Here is a 20,437-nt window from a genome sequence, read left to right as displayed (position 1 = left end):
CTTTAAGGGAGTGAAGGTCACCTGGCCAGCAGGACTCAAACCGACAGGCTCTTATCGGAGTCAGGAAACAGTCGACCCCCAAAGCTTCTGGAACAATCCACTTTGATTGGAATCAGCAGTGACTCTACAAGTATGGGCGGAAGAGAGCATGTACGTCTAGAGATTTTCGCGTGAAGAAGGTATAAAAAAAAAAAAAGTGTGAGATGCTATGGTGTGTCCTTATCTTTGACCATGAAATATGTGAAGGTTGGCTCTATCAACAACATAAAGTTAATGCGGCCGGTCATGCATTTTGTTGAAAGAAACCTGATAAACACAATGTGATGACTGGCATTTATCTTGTCCGGTTAATATGCTTATTATGATTCTCTTGGGTAACAGTGAGAGAAGTCTTTCCTAGCCGCAATAAAACAATGACACACAATTTCAATGAAACACAAACTGAAAATGTAATGAATTCAGATTCTCATAAAGTGTTATGTAGCAGTATAGTGGAGTGTGTGCTAATCTGAATGAATCAATTCAAGGGATTGGTACTGGGACTTCTCCCCCCTTCATACTTCAATGTGTTCCTCTAAACCGCACAAGAACCACTCAGTAAAGAGCAATATTTCAAGTTCTGTCACGTTCACAGGAGCCCTGAAGTATGACACAAATCTTAAATGTCAACACCTCGGGAACAGTGAATTATTTTGGTGCCCACACATTTTTTGTGGTGCTTATGATAATCTGCCTTTTTCCAGTAAATTGTTTTGAAATATTACTATACATATTTATACTGAGGGGAAGGGGACAGATTTATTTATTTTATTCAAGGGAATCTTCTTAAGTAACAAAAAATAAGTTTTTATGAATTTAGAATGCACTGTATATGAATGGTCCATAAACTAAATTATGGGTGGAAATATATACATACAGTACCGGTTAAAGTTTGGAAACATTAAGATTTTTTAATGTTTTCGAAATAGTCTCTTAATTTCACCTAGGTTGCATTTATTTGATCAAAAATACAGTAAAAACTTAAAATTTTTTAATTAACTGGTTTCTGTTGTAATATATTTTAAAATGCAATTTATTCCTGTGATGGCAAAGCTGAATTTTCAGCATCATTACTCCAATCTTCAGTGTCACATGATATTTCAGAAATCATTCTAATATGCTGATTTGGTGCTAAAGAAACATTTCTTCTTATAATTAATGTTAAACACAGTTGTGCTGCTTACTATTTTTGTGGAAAGTGATTTTTTTTCCAGGATTCTTTGATGAATACAAAGTTCAAAAGAACAGCATTTATTATATATATTTTTTGTAATATTTTATTAATTTCAGTCTTTTTTGATCAATTTAATGTGCCTTTGCTAAATAAAAGTAATAATTTCTCTATTATTTTGGATAAATTCCAAACTTTGAATGGCAGTGTCTCATGATAAAAAAAAAAAAAAAAAAATGAAACCTGTTAATTTAAATTGTAATATTCACAGTATTACTGTTTTTACTGTGTTTTTGATCAAGTAAATGCAGCCTTAATGAGATTAAGGGCCCTATCATACACTGTGCGCAATATAGCACCAAGTGCGATGCAAGTGTGTTTTGCTAGTTTCAGCCCGACACAGTTATCATTTTACGCCCTGCGCCACGCTTTGCGTCTATTTGTGCGCCAAGGGGCGTCCGCTGGTCTGAAAACAAGGTGTGTTCAGGCGCATTGTTGGCGCGTTGCTATTTTGAGGCAGCTGAAATAGACTGCGCCATTGACCACAAAAACCTGGTCTAAAATCAATGGCGCAATATTTGTATTTATTATTTATATAATTTTATTTAAAGAGCGCGTTAGTAATGTGCGCGTACACTCTGCTTATTACACACAAAGGGACACGTGCAGCACACAAACTAGCCAAATATTAAAAATAAAAGGATTACAATGTAAAAGATTAATATTGTGTACATAAAGATATGGTGGAATCCAGCTTGTCCCGTATATGGTCCGCTTGCTTGCGTCTACCTCGTGCACGAGCAGATCCGTTTGCGCTCTGGAGACGCGTTCAGTCTTTCCGCTTGCAAATTCCGTAATGTAAATAGCAATCCTAAAAAAAACTTTTAACCGATAATATAGAAATAGTTTCAGAATGAAAATAAACATCATTGTTCAAGCAAATAAACCACGCTCATATGAGTGAATTAATGTGTGTGCATGTTTTGTTGCTGGCACACACTAAAGCTGGATGCAGTAGGTAAAGTATGAGGCAGGACTTTCTCTCATTCCTGGCCAGCATGGCTATAGATTATCACTCTTTCAGTCTTTGACTGGGCCCTCAATATTGGACATAAGCACAGGAAAGGGATGGGGAGAGGGAGAATCCCAAATACCCAGAGGATGGTGCTTAGAGCAGAAATGCTCCACACACAGAAAATGCTAAACCTGCCACTGGCAAATAATGCAGTATGGATTTACACAGCACTGAGAACTTGATATTCAAGCATGCCAGTTCTCCTCCAGCTTAAGAAAAAGAAGAAAAAAAACGGTAGCATTTTCTGCTGACAAAGACATCAATTTGACTTCTTGAAATCAATGGAGCTATGCAACGTGCTCAAAAGGGAGGTTAAAAAAAACCTCTGGTGATGAAATGATTGATTTTTGTTACAATCAGCAATTTCTGATCAGACAACTGAGAAGAAATGCTAATTTGTCACATCTTTTCAGGAAATTAAAATTAATTTATGTGATGTAGGTGAAAGGATAAAGAGTGCCTTTTCCCAAGAGCTGAATTGATGTTCGTGTCTATAACACTTCAGAAAATAGCTCCTGCATTTTAATTAAAATTCAATGAAATCTTCTTCCTTCTACACAATAAAAAGTCTATGTCTGCAAGCTGCAAGTGAAAAATTATGTTTCTCATTTTGATAAAGGGCTAATCTCATTACACAGTGGCGTTATCATACCGTGTAACAATAGAGCTAATTGTAATTGTCATGCATTATTACACTGAATACTCATCTGGCCAAAGAATTAAACACACAGTTTGACAATCAGTCAATCAATCAATCAACACATTAAATAATCCAAGTTTATTACTGTATGCATCTACTATAATGTATTTGTTATATGTACTACTAATATGAACTTATTAATAATAAAACTAAAAAAGATTTCAAAATCAAACACATCAGGCAAATGCATGATCTTATCTAATCCATCATTAAAACTAAGATGAGAAATCTACTTTGCGATGGATGGTGCATGGGACTTTATTAGAGCAACTAATCCTCCAGCAAGAAGCTGCAGCATGCACATAGCATCATTAATACTGCATCACTAACTATTTGAGACTCTTCTGACCAGATGGTGTAAACTGTTTTGGCTCCATGTAGTTTGGCTCCAAGAAAAGTCACTGCAGCTCAGTATGAGCAAGGTCTCTTCCTCGACATTAAATGCACAATTCACACATGCAAAACAGTGCTAGTGTTACAGTATGGCAGGAATTAACTCATTGGCTAAAGGCTCTGTGTTAGAAAGCATACAGTCACTACAGAAGATTCTCTTTTAAGCCCACTGACAGTTTGGGATTGATAGATGCAGTGCATGAGGGTTAAAGGAGTAGTTCACTTAAAAATTAAAATTCTGTCATCATTTACGCACCCTCAAGTTGTTTTAAACCTGTATGAATTTCTTTCTTCTGCTGAACACAAAGGAAGATTTTTTGAAGAATGTCGGTAACCAGACACTTGATGGACCCCATTGGCTTCCATAGTCAAAGGGGTCCATCAACTGTCTGGTTACCAATATTCTTCAAAATATCCTTTTCAGCAGGAGAAATAAATTCATACAGGCTTGAAATAACTTAAGGATGAGTAAATGAAGACAGAATTAAACATTTTAAGTGAACTATTCCTTTAAATGACTCGAATGTTAAGGGCACCTCACTATGGGCACAGAAAACAACCTGCAAACATGTCACCTTCAAAGCAACTAGGCTGTCTTGGTTTAGGCCATTAATGAATGATGTCTTTAAAATGCAGCTAATGCACAAGGGAATGATTCTACTAAGAAAGCGGCTCATAAAAGGCACATATGCGAGGATAAACCCTGAGGTGTTTGAGATTGAGAAGAAAAGCAAAGATCCACATATATGTAATGAAAATGGCTTAAATAACTTGTCTTTTCCCTGCAAAGTGAACATAGCTAGTTCTACAAAGCTCTTAATCCTGGCACTGAGAGCAGAAGGATTATATACAGAGCAGATACAGCAACAACAACAAAAAAACCTATACCTCCACATAAAATCCTCATACCTCTCTAAGGTGTCCACACGATCGCACAAAAACACCAAATTATACTTTTTGCTGGCAGCTACATTCAATGGCCAAATTATACACAGAAATCAACTAAAGTCAGCACAAAAATATGAACTATTGAACTATTTACTAAATGTCTAACAAATAGGCATATGTCCACAAATGACATAAAAAGGAGGTATTTAACAATCAATGCCAAAAACAGGTTGACAAAATCGATTAAAAACAGGAAAAAGGGAAGTAAAACAACTTACACTGCAACATCTAGTGGTTTACTACTTTTATAAAACTATTACAGCAACATACTCAAAGAAAATGTTCAATAAATAATTGCTTTTTTTTTTAAATAATCACAATAAACAATTCTTCTGTCAAGTAATTCAGTTCATTAGCCTAAAAGTAGACTGTTCATGTTTGCATGCAAGGCACAGTAGCATCTTGCTGCATGAACAGAGTGAGAATACAATTGAAGTGCATATACCGACTATTTTACACTGGTTTCAAACATGGCTCGTCCGATCAAAACTGCTTTTATAAAGAATGTTTTGTTAAACTCCATGTGCAGCCATGTTTTAAACAGCACAGAGGCACTAATCGTAGCTTGAGGTCACTGAGGAAAAAAAAATTATGCCTTCCATCTTCTTCACAGATGGTGTGGTTCCATTACAGCAGCAACTGTTAACATGAAATTGTTGCAGCTATTGTGTGGTAATGAGAACATTATTGATTATTGTCATTGCCTTCTTCCACTCAAACCACCAGACAATGTCAAAACTGATCCCTATCCCAGCTGCACCTAATCCCATGGTTGTTAGTAGTGCCTTCAGGCTACAGACAGAGCTGGACACAATCCCACTCAATAAGGACAGAAACATGAGATCAACTTTATCTTCAACAGACCATGGTCACTTGCAATCAGCCATAAAAAAAAAATTCTTGTTACTAAAGGTCATTGTTGAAACCTCTTCCTTTCTACACTGACCTTTAGTAACGAAAGAACAACATCTGGTGAACAAGCTGTTGATTTACATGAGGGTTACATGTCTTTTTTTTTCTTTCTTTTTTGCTCTTATTGTTCAAGATTCTAATTTTCATTCAAAGAAAATTTAAGAAGATTTGGTCATTTGCAATATTAGTATAATTAGTACAGGAATAGTACACCAAAATAGTTTTTTTTTTATCTTCAGCTACTCACGCTTATTGTTCTCAACCTTTCTTTATTTTCTTTCTTCTGTGCAATTCAAATTGAATTGGCTTCTCTTCTCCATAGAATGAAAGTGGATGGCAATTAGGGGATCTCACCAGGGTTCTCAAGTCTCACGCATTGGCCGTGAGACACACGCAATTCAACCAGTTCACACGCTCACACGCCACACCGTGTATTTCTCACGCTGAAAAGGCAATGCCAACCAAGTTGTCCTGCAAGCTTTATATATAACGTTGTATACGAGGCGCAGGCACACAAAGTGAAGTTTCCTGCCGCCAGCACGTATCTCGGCCAGATTGCGTTCGTTACTAGGCAACATAGATGCGCAAACACACGGAAGTTGACGGAACATTCTCGGTCACCGTACGTTCGTTACTAGGTAACCAACAACATCGCGCGAACACACGTCGTGATGGAGAAGGTAAGTTGGAAGAAAGCTCGTCTAACATTTTTAGGCTAGAACATTTAATATATAGCCCACTGTATACATTATTATTGATGCAGTCAAAAACTCTACAACTACTTTGCAACCAGGCCAGAAGCTTTGGCTCAGTTTGGCTAGCTTACGTTATCTGAAACTAAGGGAAATGTTAGTGGGTATGGGAAGGAAATCAAGGAATGAAGATGTATTTCTTCATTTTATTTTAAATGATATATTATACTGTATTAATAGTCTTTCTAGTTACATTAAGGCTAAATGTATTAAAGCAGAGTGCTCTGGGACTGGGTAATATTTGTTTTTCCAAACTGTTTGGAGCAATTTGTTATATTTTTGTAATTTTTGTATATTTGTCATTTTGAAATATAACATTAAAGGGTTAGTTCACCCAAAAATTAAAATTCTGTCAGTAATTACTCACCCTCATGTTGTTCCAACCGCGTAAGACCTTCGTTCATCTTCGGAACACAAATTAAGATATTTTTGATGAAATCTGAGCCATGTTTCACTCCTCCATAGGCTTCCAGTGTGACCGAAACTTGCTGGCCCAGAAAAGTTATTAAAGAGATCGTTAATATAGTCCAAGTGACTCCAGTGGCTCAATCTTAAGTATATCAAGCGACGAGAATACTTTTTGTGCGCAAAAACAAACAAAAATAACGACTTTATTCCACTATTCATTTCCTTCTCTCTGGACCTCTAGTTGGTTCGCGTAGTGTTTTTGCGCAGCGCGTCTGTGTTACACGTCACCACGTAGGCTCACTATTGGCCGACGCCGGTCATGTGTGTGTTGCGTGATGACGTGCAACACAGACGCGCAGCGCAAAAACACTACGAGGCCCAGAGAGAAGGAAATGAAAAGTGGAATAAAGTCGTTATTTTTGTTTGTTTTTGCGCACAAAAAGTATTCTCGTCGCATGATAAACTTAATGTAGTGCCACTGTAGTTACTTGGACTATTTTAACGATGTTTTAATAACTATTCTGGGCCGGTGAGTTTCGGTCACACTGGAAGCCTATGGAGGAGTCAAAATTCTGTCAGATTTCATCAAAAATATCTTAATTTGTGTTCCGAAGATGAACGAAAGACTTACATGGTTGGAACAACATGAGGGTGAGTAATTACTGACAGAATTTTCATTTTTGGGTGAACTAACCCTTTAAAGAGAATATTTGATGTGATGAATTGCTCTGTCATTTATCAGATTTACCAAATATTATTATTTCAATTTGTGCTGGTTAATTATGAACAATGGGTAAAATTGGGGGGCGGGGACGGGGCTCCATTAGGGCTCCTCCCCTAACCGCATGTGATCTAACGCCAAGCTTTTGATCAAACTTGAGAACCCTGTCTCACATTGTAAATTTATATCATATATAAATTACATTATATTATATAAATCACCATAAAAGTAGGAAAAGAAAAAAAGAAGGTTTATCATTACTCACAGAAAATCAGTTTGACATTCTGCTATACAGTAACTCCTTTTGTGTTCTAAGAAAGAAACAGGTCTCGAAAAGTACAATGGTAAGTAAATAACAGAATTCTGAATTCTTTCAAAGCTAAAAAGAGAAACAGTGTGAGCAAACATATCAATTAAATCACTGCTTGAAATATCAAATTGCTCAATGCCTGCTGTCAAGAGAGCAAGGTGTGAAACAATACAATTAAAAATGTCCTTGGATCATAAAAAGCGTTTTCTGTGGCATATGTAAATGACTAAGCTTTTAAATCAAACTACAAAGACTGACAATGCCGGTTAGGTCCCTGTGACATGATGACATCAAAACAGCTGCTGTTTCTCATGGCTTGTTCCATAGTAAAATGGAAAATTCTTTTTGATATGGTGAAATTAAAATTTAAATTAATTATGAATTAGTGTGACTTCATAAAACAGCATTGCAGGTTTGTAATCAGCATTTAAACCGACCACACCGTCTGTGGCTTATCCTCTTTTCTTCATATTATTGAACTGAAGATAATTTTTATGATTCCTGCAGAGCTGGATATCACAGCGGCCCATATCAGGACTTAATGTAGACTGTTAAATATGTTCATTCTCATTGGAGTCCATTTACAACGCACAGTCTGAAGAATTACATGACATTATGCGTATTAATGTCAAGATGCTTTAAGAGTGGACATAGAGTTGACACAGAATACATTTATCAAAATCGTACATATTCAGAACCTAAATACATGAACACAGGTATAAGTTTCATCAGCTTTTAAGCAAACATACAGTAGTCAGTGCTACAAGATGAAGAAAAGCCATCCACCCAGGAACAGACATCCATCAGAAAGCCTGTCCCACCCTCTTGTTAATAATGCCGAGTAGCTGTGAGGACATCAAATCCCATTTGCTCTTAAGCTACGTGCCTTGATTTTTATTCCTCGGTAAGACTGTCATTTACCTCATCACCTTGACACGGTCCTGTGCGAGGTCCTTTCACGCAGAGATTTTTGCATATTGTCAAACAACTGCTGAACCGTGCGAGCCAAAGGTCTGAGCTGACTGACAGGATTCGTTCACTTGTGATTAAAACACATTAAAGAATAAAGAGTCCGGCCTACACAATAACCAATCTTGAGAAACAAAACACACATTTACAGTCTTGGCAGTGTGAAAAGACAATAAACTAATATAAAAGCTGACATTTTTGACATTCATTGCTCATAAAATAATCTCTAAATCTATCATTCAGGCCACAGCAAGGGAAAGTTGTTATTTCCTTAATTAACGTGTTATCTCCAGAACGAAAGGAATTAGGACAATGTATTTGCAGTGAATCACTCAAGATTCTTTTTTCTAAAAAATGAGTGATAACCGAATGCTATTAACGGCGTTGTAATGGCATACTGGAAGTGTTAAAACTGAATATATGAGCAAACCCAATATGAGTAGGACCAGTAATGAAAGGCACAAATTATGCCTGAAATATGCAGTTGCAAAAATGCCTCAAAGATGGCTGAGATTTTGATGAATGCCTCTGGAGAAAGGAGCGGGGTTCAAGGCTTAAGAGGACATCGCTCAAGCAGATGAATGCTTTTATTGTGCTTATAACCACTTGCAAGAAAGAGAAATTGAACTGTGCTGATTTAAGAGGAAATAAGCGAGCAAAATATTAAAGACACTCACGGACACACAAGTCTCCACTCTCAAAGTAGCCGGGACAGCACTGTGAACGGCGACGGTACATGGTCCTCACCCCGCGCCGATAAGCTGTCTTGTAGCTGGTTCTGAGATGGAAACACGTACACGTACACACAAGAGAAAGCATGAACATCAATAACCCGGTTGGTGAACTCCACAAGGACAGATACAAGGACATTAAGACATGCAGTTGGCTACCGTTAGCTTTTCTATTTGTGTCTAATAATCCTAGCCAAGCCCTAAAGGTGGAAAGAGGAGAAATAAACATAATTAAAGTGTGTTAAGGAAAAGTTTCTGTGCTCGTTGAAGGACATCTCGCCAATGAATGCTACATTGCAGCACAGTTACTCATTGGGCCCACAGCTTTTAGCAGGGACACTGACGATAAAGTCTTTAATGCAGCAATTAAAACCAATGTAATGTCGGATGACAGTCAAATGGCCATTTCCATCCCGACTCTGACCACTACAATCACGGCTGGTAACATTAACTCTCGGTGATAAAGACACTGGCACACCGGCATCTTAATTTTTATGTGTCTAGTGGGAGAGTGCTGCTTGTTGCCATGGAGCTGAATTGTGACAACTGCAGATCAAAGGTCAGGGTCACGCTCACCTGTGTCTGGTGCATTTAAACCAATTGAGGATGTCGGTGCATCTGGTGTAGTAGATCTGGTCAAAAGGATGAGCATAGGACTCTTGAACAGTCACTGCGTAGCTGAGAGAGGGAAAGACCAAAAAGAAATTTCAATCTCTTACTTATGTAATGATCTTTTTTTTTTTCTTAAAAAAAAAACACATTTAGGCCAGTATTTATTTTTTTTTTGACATGAAGAAAATTGTCCAATACAATATTCAAAGGTGATTACATTTTTTTCCACAATTATGTATTAACAGTAATTGGGAGTGTAAATGTTAAATTAATTAAACTATTTATTTTGTGATTCTATAAGATTCAAGATTTTGTATGATTTTCAATAAAAATAATAGTTATTGAGGGGGAACATCTTGATTATAGTTTGTTGCATTCTAATGAAGTTTTATTACATTTTTTTAATAAAATGTTATAATTATGTCAACCTGTTGCCTCCTTGGAAGTTTTAAAATCCCGTTAAAATATATTAAGTTACAGGGTCAATTAATAAAGGTAGATTTCATCCAAAACGGCATTTGGGGAAGTTTTTTATTTCATAAAATTTAGATATAACAACTGACCCAATATATGGCTTGATACCTTGTACACATTTTTGTGGTAAGTCAATTAATTGCATAATTGTTCATTTAAACACTTTTGCAAAAAATCCTATAATTGGCTGTTTAATGGCAGGAATCTACTGTGACAAATTACCCCATACAGTTGGACAACATACCCCGCTAATGGTAAAAATGTGGTACAGGAACTGTAAATTTAGTCCTGGCCATTAGCAGTGCAAAGTTTGAGCCGTTTTTTTTTGTAATCAGGACTTTTGCGTATTTGCATATACAGTAATAAACCGACCCGAGGAATATTTACTGGAGAAAAATATGACAACTTGCCCTGGGGACTTAACATTTCCCAAACGTGATTACGTTGCAGAGAAACAAAGAATTTGCTGGTAGTATCAAGTTTTTAATAAACTATATTGTGAAGATACTGTAATCCAAGCAAAACCATTACATACTTAATATTCAGACAAGTTAGGATAAATCTATTTTGCTTGAAGTTCAAAACAACTTGTCATCTCAAATAACGAAGACGAACATAATGTTTCCCTTCCAAAGCTACAGTAACTCTGGGAAAAACAAGATGTCTTATCACAATACCCATGAAAAAACATTACAAATTTATTGCCAACAAAATGGCATTAAAGCTCCGAAATATTCTCTTTCAGGAAACCAATGCTGAAACTCATTCATCTCTGTAGCCCTCTGTCCTCCTCTCTGCAGAGGCAATCGCTCCTGCTTATTTGTCATAACTGATAACACCCTTTACAAATAATAATTTTTCAAGCCATAGGTTCAATCAAAACAGATTGTTCTGGTCAACTGAATGCTGTTCTGCCTGTTTTATTTTAGCAATATATCCTTACTCTCTCTCCCGACTAACATACACACTACAAGGTTGATAATAAGAACATCAATATTGTTCTGTGTGTTTAGTGACTGAACCTAATACCTGTAGGCAAGTGTAACCAAATCAACACTCCCAAACACAATCCTTTACATCCCTTCAACTGTGCCATTAAAAGTGAATACAGTCAATACAGGAACAAACAAATTTAGATCCTCTAAATCTCTGAGATAACAGAACAGAGCTGAAATACACACATTGTGTGTTTTGCGACTGATCCAAATAGCTTGCAAACACATCCTTTTTGTCATCCCATAAGGGGCAAAAGTTTATCCACAGTTGTAAATATTCATCAAGTATCCATTCAAGTATTATGTACCATCAACACAACAAATAAAGCCATAATACTTCAATATGTAATAGTCTGACAAGTATCCATTTTGAATAACATTTTATCTCAGACAACATACAAACACTGATGGGGAATCACCTAACTATCTTGACTACATTTTTCTGTAGCTCATCTGTTTTTAAAATGGTGTGATTTTTCTTGTTGTAATAATCTATTTTAGCAGCGAGTAGTGATCATCTTGGCAAAACACAGCAAAATCATATTTTCACATTTTATTTGGGCACTTATCAGAATACATACAGTACAGCTGTACAACTGAATGTCCGAGTACAGTGAATCAGTTTGTTTGGACTGTTAATTTTTTTTTACTGATTCAAAACAATTCACCAATTCTAGCCCCACCAAATATTAAATGAAATGCTCTGTTGTGTATTCAAGTTTTATAAGTTGTATTTATTGTAAAATAAATCATTTCAAGTTGGATGAAGTCCTAACTGAGATAATCATAGTTTATACTTTAGCTAGCTACTAGCTAAAAATAGTAGGTAGCCTGTGAGCAGTATCGCAACATTGTTTTTAAATGGTTAAAAATGTAATAATAATTATACTTACTATTAATTATTATTAGAAGTAGTACCTTTTCACATTTCCAGGGTTCTCAGAAGTGGAAGTCTTCATAGTTGAGTAAACTGCTATTAGTGGTGAATGTTTACTACCACAAATATATTTTAATGTTCCCATTTGCTCCAATAGCAACAACAAAAAAAGAAGAAGAAGAAAAATAGTGTTTCTATGACTTTCCAAAGGAGGAAAAAAATCATTGAGTGATTGATTATGGTGGTCAGAAGAGAGAAAGATTTTTCTGCCATTATTCCTTCAGCCGTTGTGTTAGAAACTCCCAAAATGCAGCGTTAACTACTTTTATAGAATTTAATGCCACGGTAATATAACACAAAAGTATAGTTTTATAAATGTACATTACATTTTTTTATGAAAAGATTTACAATGTTAACAACTGTGGAAAGGCACCAGCACAGTCTCTGAAAAGGGTCCACAATTAGGTAATATTATTCATATTATTATTATTAATTATACACACAATGTACAATTTATGTACATTAAATAATGAATTGTGAACACCGCCACAACCCATTAAAACTCAAACAATAAATCACTACACTGAAATTTCAATCCTCTTTTGACCAAAACATCATTCTGGCATGTCGGAGAGGAATAACTATGCAGTGTAAATCCTGCAATTGAGAAATGGAAGGTAAAATGGAGTTTAACACAGAGAGTGCCCCTCTCTCACCTTTCCCAGTGACTGCAGACATTGGGGTCATCTGGGTTGAGGCTCCATGCGCTGATAATGAGGCCCAGAACAGCCAGCACAGGCAGGGCTAATGGGTAGGCCCGTACCAGCCCCATGACTCCTCCTGAGAGAATGAGAGTGAGAAAGAGAGAGAGAGAGTGAGAGAGAGACAAGGACACTTTTTGTCCTTTATCATTCTTATAAATTGGAGCCCTTGGATCATACTTGGAAGTAGAGTGAAAAGAGATGATTTTTTAAGAACAATATCAATGAATTCAGGAATAAGGTATGCGTGTGTCTTTATATTCAGTTGACCTAAATGGGTCAATAGCCAATGACAACTACAAAATGTGGTGGCAGATGGCTGATATAATAGTGTGATAGAGACTAATACAATTTACTTGAATACTTGAATGAAAATTTGCAACACAATATTTACTTAATAATCTCAAAATGTCCAAATATTGTGCACTTCATTATTCTGGTTGATATACGTCAGTCTTTATGCACCTTATATTCAATCACGCATACTTGAGTGAGTGTATATTCTGTAACACTTAGCTCAGGAGATTAGTCCAGTGACAGTGACGAAGGACTCTTTAAGATCACACAGGTTGAACCGTTTGTTTAAACTGTCAAGATATTTCATTAGACACATGATGGGAGATGAGAATGTGTGTGATGAATTGACATGACAGAGACAGATTTAGAAGGGCACGTGAATGACACACTGCACAAGCATGGGTTGGCAAAGCGTGAAAGCACTGATTATGTTAAACTGCAGGGAGTAATTGTAGAAGGACACAAGAACAACAGTTTGCTTGATTTTCTGCAACTCTCCATTATGTACCTGATCAGGAAAGAAATACAATTACAACCACTAATGCCCTGGTGAAGTTTGAGTGTGCCTGTTTCTACTTAGTAAGTAAATAAACACATACATACTTTGTTTGGCCTGTATAATCTGAATCTGTTAATGCCATTTAATGATTTGCATGACATGTCTTTGCTTGAAGACACTGAAAGGTGTTTACAGGTCATTCACATGTGAGAGAAAAATCAATATCGATTACACTTCCACTATATAACAGTTCATTCGAAGGCAGAGACTGAAGTCGTTCGTTTCTGTAAAAAGGTAAATTTACATGGTCACACTTTAAAGGTTTCCACACTAGGACTGCAGCTACAAGACCTCGACAGTAACACCATTGTTATGATGTTCTGTTCAGCTGTACAAACAGCAGTTCCCTAGTGAATCACTATAATGGCAGCTTTAATGTTTGAAGTTAAAATTATGAACACTGGTTTCATTCGTATCCCTAGGTAGGTGGACATGTACATATTTATATGTTTGTATAGACTGTGAAATGTACAATATCAGTGTACTGACAGCATTTTAAGCATGTACAACTGAAGATAATTTAAATCTTTATGAATCCACAGATGACAGAGCAGAACGGGAATTGCAAGAACCTTTACAATCAGACACAACCCTATAGCAGGTAACTTTAGAAACTTTGTCTAGGCCCATTCACACCAAGAACAATAACTATAAAGATAACTATAACGACAACTAAAAGTGTAATGGGACATGGTTGGGGCACTACAAGTCCCATCAGCCCTAGCGCTATATAAGGAAGTAGTGAGGTTTGTTCGCTCTCTCGCTTCCTGTCCTTGATCGTGATTTGTGGATGAATGGATGTCGTGGCACATCTAAAACTTCAACTGATGATTGAGAAGAATAGTAGCGGACAAGCAGTTATGTTAAATGCTGGCGGAGCGTCATTGAGAGCTGAACATATGATACGCACTGTTAAGGAGTGTTTTGGATTATTGCCTGACTGATTGTTGTGTCAGTCAAAATAACAGTTACCGTTTACTTCAGATTTAATTTTCTTTGGTTTATTAATTTTTTTGTTGGATGTTGGACCATAATTGCATAGGGAAAACCTAGGCCACAAAATGATAGTAATGGTTTCATGGTGCTGACTGGTTTGTTCTACTTGCATTGTTAATTAATTTTGTTTTTCTTTCTTTTTGTAGATTTATTTTTAAACCAACGATGGCTGCTGAGTTACCCTTCACAATGTGGATGGCAGTGGTGAGGTGGCCGGGATAGTGTAGTGGTTTGGTCATTTTATTTGTGTTTCTTTTTCTCTGTAGGTTTGCAGTGTGATTGCTGTGAGCTTTGTTGTGGTGAGAGCGTTTTGAATGCCACTCTTGTCTTCACAATATAGGTAACCCATGGCTATCTGTGTGTTGGTTTCGGTTTTCGGTGTTTTTGTTTCTTTTCATTTATTTTTTCTTTGTGGGTATTTGCATTGAAGGTCTGTTACACTTTTTCAATAATTATGTTGAGTTATTTGAATAAAAAATGTGCCTGTTGATTTGAAGCTGCACTACCGCCTTTGCGCCTGATTATTTACCTCTTGTGGGTCATAATGTTACATAAGCATCCACACCAGTGGACGATATCGTTCTGTTTCTAAGCGCGTGCTGCAGTTATATCGTCTCCTGCTTTTAAAGCTCTTTACAGCAGGATGGATTCTGATTGGCTGACAGTGTTTTTATCATAATTCAGCTGGTTATTGTTAGAGGTGGGCGATACTCCAAATTTTGGTATCGATCCGATACCAAGTAAATACAGGGCCAGTATCACTGCACTTGAACTTGTATGCACTTTCCTGTGCTAGAGCAGTGTGTCATGATTTATGAGGTGAATGCATCATTAACATGCTAAATCTGAAAACGTTTTCATGACTACTAAATATTTTGTGATTTGTGCTCTCAACTCGCCTGTAATTTTTAGTCAGTGACTTTTACAAAACTACCCTAATTATAGTAAAAGTACTATTGTACACTAGCCTACTGTTCAAAAGTTTGGGGTCTGTAAGATTTTTTTTATTCTCTTCTGCATTTATTTGATCAAAAATACAGTAAAAACTGTAATATTACAATTTAACATAGGCTATCTGTTTTCTATGTCATACTAAACTGTAATTTATTCAATTGATCAAAGCATAATTTTCGGCATCATTACTCCAGTTATGATGATAATTAATTTTAATATGCTGATTTACAGCTCAGAAAACATTTCTTATTATCAATGTTTAAAACAGTTTCATATTTTTTGTGGAAACCATGATGCAGAATTATTTGATGAACCAAGTTGAAAGAACAGCATTTATATGAAGTAGATTTTTTTAACAGTGAAAAACCCTTGACTGTCACTTTTGATCAATTTAATACACTTTTGCTTTGTTTATTGCAAAATAACTCCTGATTGTTTCTCTGTCATCTAAGCAAGGCTTCGTTTCCCAAACGTGCCTGTGAGCTCAGTGAAGCACCAGCATCGAACGCTCTCTGTGATTGATTGGTTTTGTCTTCCAGATGACTAGGAGAAAAAGTTCTATCCTACACAATTATCCGCTAACATTTGCTTATTTTTCCACTTAGAAGCTTATTTTATGCACTGAATTGCGTGCTAAATTAATAAAAATTACTGGAAAAAAAACACACATTTGGATCGATATTTTTATGTGAGGATCGATCCTTTTCGATACCACGTCAGTATCGAAGTATCGATATTTTAGGATCGATCCGCCCACCTCTAGTTATTGTGCATTTCAGTGTCTACAGAATCAACACCTTATGTACGAATACTAAAGTGATCACGCCAACTGATCAGTGAATGTACACTACCATTTAAAACAAATTGTTTGTTGGGTAAGATTGTAAAGTTTGTAAAGTTTGTCTTCCTCTGTTCTTAACACTTTCAGTGACATTGATTCGTTCGCATATGCAAGCAGATGCATATGTAAAATAACGGGATCATCAACATTAAACAACATATGAATCAAAACTGCCAATCAGTCTGGATGTAGTCTTTGACAAACATATTTTTTTTCAGCTTGCACAAACTGTTGCTTTTTTTAATGAAACTTACCCACATTCAAGTGTTGATAAAAAATAATGCATTAAGCTAGAATAAAACGTTTAGTTTTTAAAGCAGAGGCTCTGTTCTTTCTTTTGATATACTGAATGTTCAATATTCATAAAACAAAATATTCTGGGGGCCATGAAAATTTTGAGAAAATTAACGCTGGCGTGGAAAGAGTTAACGATCATAAAAAGAAATGTGAGCAACAAATCAGCATATTACAATGATTTCTGAAGGATCATGTGACACTGAAGTTTGGAGTAATGTCTGTTGAGAATTCAGCTTTGCCAAAATACATTAAAAGCCTCTGTGAGCACAAGAGACTTCTTTCAAAAATCTTACCAACCTCAAACTTTTGAAAAGTAGTGTACGTTCAAACTAAATTGAAAGGTTAGTCTAGCTAGAAACAGGTCCTTAAGGTAACAACTGTACAATGATACAGGTACATTTTAAAGCATGACAGTTACGGAAAACACTAAGTTACTTCCAAAATATAGTAGTAAATGTAAAATGTCTGGTATAGAGATGGCAAAAGCAATAAGTTTTAAGGGATGATCAGGCCATTTCTTCTGAAATAAATTCCATGCATTATGAATCACTGATTTGCTCCGTAAGATCACTTAGCCTTTAATCAAAATGCATCTGCGGCTCTCTGTTATCCCCATAGACTTGCGGTGGTTCTCGAGCATGAAAAAGATTGTACTTTTGTCATGGCTTTAAGTAGGGGTACCATAATGAGGCATCTGACATCAAATTATTCTGTGCTTCCTCTTGAAGTGTAGGTGACTCTAATGAACACTGATTTCTAAGAATTAAAGCTGTGTGGATCCGACTGGCATAATGGTTATTGCAAACGAGGAGAGACAGGAGCAAAGGCGATGGATCCCGGTCGGACTCACCTCAGACCGCGGGCTGCAGTCCCTGGAGATGTCTGGAAGATCACTGCTCGCCTGAACTAGACAACCAAAGAGCTGGAGACCAGACAGACCAATAATCAGACTCAAAGCAAAGAGAGGGCACCTGGGTATTGAGAAAGAGAGAAGAAGAAACAGTTAGTGTTCAACTTCAGAACAAGAGAGCACAAGACAGCATAGAAAAGGTCTAAACGGCAAAAGAGAATAAAGATTGAGAAAAAGGGACACTCAGGAAAGGAGCTCCCCAGTGCAAAAGCTGCTAAATCCCAGATATTAAATCTAAACCACACCTCCTGTTTGGAGGGGATGAAACATCAGGCTCATTCGCTTCCTGCTAACACACAAGGGTGAGAGCTTACATTACCTTAAGGAGCATGGAGTGTCAAAGCCTCTCATCGCTACGTAAGCGTCACGAGAGCAGTCTCAACAATAGTAAAGGAGAACAAGCTGTTCATGGTCATTAACGACACAATGACAAGTACCGCCGTGCCGACAGCTCGGATCTAACTAGGGGCCTCATATTCCTCAGCCTCATTACACGGATCTTCATTATGCCTGCGTCGGGCCGTGGGTCATCTATGTGGAGTTCAAGACAAGATGAGAAAAATAACACGACGGGTGCAAACAAAAGATGTAGTTTCTTTGCTGTCATCGTGATTCATTATTTATTCTCCTTCTCCTTCAGATGCAGAAGAGGCCGGGCAGAAAGCCGCAGGCGAGGACACAGAGTGGAACAAGAGCAGGAAGATGAGCTCGAAGCACACTGGAGGGGACAGGCTGTCTGGAAGTGACCTCTTCCACTGCTTTCCTGTCTACATGCTGAAGAGTTCAGCAATCAGACTCTAAAGCTACTGGGTCTTGTTTGTCAGTCTAAATACTTGGTGTAGCACCACTAAGACACCAGCAGTTTGAAGATACTAAGATATAACGGAGGAGCAATAATCCACGACTCTGTATCGCTGCTCGTAGCCTGCTCATGTTCTGTTGGATTTACATATTATGTATTCCTTAGGATCCCGAGGGGAAATTCTACGAGCAAATGATGCTCTGAATTCTTCTGTTTATTAGTGACAACAGGCCTAAGGGTGCAAAATGGGATTGCATAATTTATCCCAATGAGGCCCTCAGGGTGGAATGTATAGGCACATCACTGGACTCATTACAGAACATAATGAAGTGTGTAATTGAAAGCTAACTGAATGAAAGGTGAGTTAGATTGAACGGAAAGTTTAATTTCCATCTGAAAGAAGCTAACTCTGTAAATAATACAAACGAATACTATAGCAACAGCTATCAGAGGTATCAACTTGCTATCTCACCAACAGGCCTCTCACCAACAGATTTACATTTTCGTCATCACAGTGTTGAAGGAGGATAATGAACGGAGGTTAATTTGATCAAAATTAATTAGGGATACACAACATATATTGGTTTTACATTTAATTCCATTCAAAGTAGTTTGAGGTCAGCATGATTCTTTTAATTATTTTTTTATGCTCACCAAGGCTGTATCTATTTAATCAAAAATACAGTAAAATAGTGATATTGTGAAAATGTATTACATTTTAAAACACCTAACAAAATGACATTTACCTCTGTGATACAAAACTGAATTTTCAGCAGCTATTACTCCAGACTTCAGTGTAACATAATCCTTCAGAAATCATTTTGATGTGGCGCTCAAGAAACATTTCTTCTTATTAACGTAAAAACAAAAAACAAAAACAGTTGTGCTGTTTAATGTTTTTGTGGAAACTTTGATACATTTTTCCCAGGATATTTAGATGAATAGACAGTTCAAAAGAACATTTATTTGAAATAGATTTTTTATGTAACAATGTAAAATTCTTTACTGTCACTTTACTTGCACCCTTGCTGAGTAAAAGTATTAATTCCTCTTAAAAAATCATACTGACCCCAAACTTTTAAACAGTATAGGTTATAAGCCAATAACTGATATTGATTTTAATTGATCACTATCAGTCATTTGTCCTATTTTCATTCATAATGAACCTACTACACATTTTGATGTATACTGTCTAAATTCACGTCTAGCTTCTAAAATGACTAATTTTAGTTTTTACCATTTTATTTTTATTTAGACAAAATAGTATATCATTTTAATATCGACCATTTTTTGATAATCCACCATAACATCACAATAATTAATTGGCTTATCGTATCGGCATTTTAATATCATGCCTATCTAATATTAGTGAGGTAGTATTCTTTTAAACCATTACACCTCCATCACACTTCAGAATTAATGTTTGAATAAAACCTTTCAGACAAACACCAAGTGTTATTGAAATGACAAAATGCATTAAGCTCTGTTCTGCTGCCATGTATTTCCACAGTTGTAGTATTACATGACAGCCATGAGACAAATGGGTAACTAACAGTATTTCACCCGAGACTGTGACTCTGAAATATGAAGAAATATCATTTTACTTCTCATTAATGAGTCTGTGCACATAGAACAATAACCTAAAACTCAGAACAATATGGTGGGGCAGAGCGTGTATTTGTTGTCTCACCTGCCTGCCTGACATTCACAATACGAACAACATGTTTCATTGTCTCCAATTCACACACTAGAGATCCTGTTCATAAAACTCAAACTCCCTTATGGCTTATTTTATCCTGCTGCACTTATTTTGGGATTTGAGATACAACAATGCAATGGTCTTCATAGATTTTCTTCATAGATTCCCGAATTTTAGAAAAGATCCGCCCTCTCCACTTTTTGAAAAAATGCACATGCGCAACACTATTAAACG

At 36.5% G+C, this 20,437-nt stretch overlaps 1 protein-coding gene across 2 annotated transcripts in view; it reads right to left on the bottom strand.

The window, feature by feature from the left end:
- The window catches only part of megf11 (multiple EGF-like-domains 11), a 113,509-nt gene that overhangs the window by 72,979 nt on the left and 20,093 nt on the right, over positions 1-20,437 (bottom strand). The window contains exons 2-5 of one of the 2 annotated variants that reach the window (XM_084409294.1): positions 17,643-17,763; positions 12,804-12,927; positions 9,706-9,807; positions 9,076-9,176 (exon numbers count right to left, since the gene is read on the bottom strand). In XM_084409294.1, coding sequence (XP_084265420.1) covers positions 9,076-9,176; positions 9,706-9,807; positions 12,804-12,919 — 319 coding nt within the window. In that variant the 5' untranslated portion in view covers positions 12,920-12,927; positions 17,643-17,763. The remainder of the gene's footprint in view (positions 1-9,075; positions 9,177-9,705; positions 9,808-12,803; positions 12,928-17,642; positions 17,764-20,437) is intronic. The other variant, XM_084409295.1, reaches the window with a different exon arrangement.

The sequence above is a fragment of the Rutilus rutilus genome, assembly GCF_951802725.1.
Source record: "Rutilus rutilus genome assembly, chromosome: 5".
Taxonomy (NCBI): domain Eukaryota; kingdom Metazoa; phylum Chordata; class Actinopteri; order Cypriniformes; family Leuciscidae; genus Rutilus; species Rutilus rutilus.
This window is presented reverse-complemented; position numbering and strand designations above follow the sequence as displayed.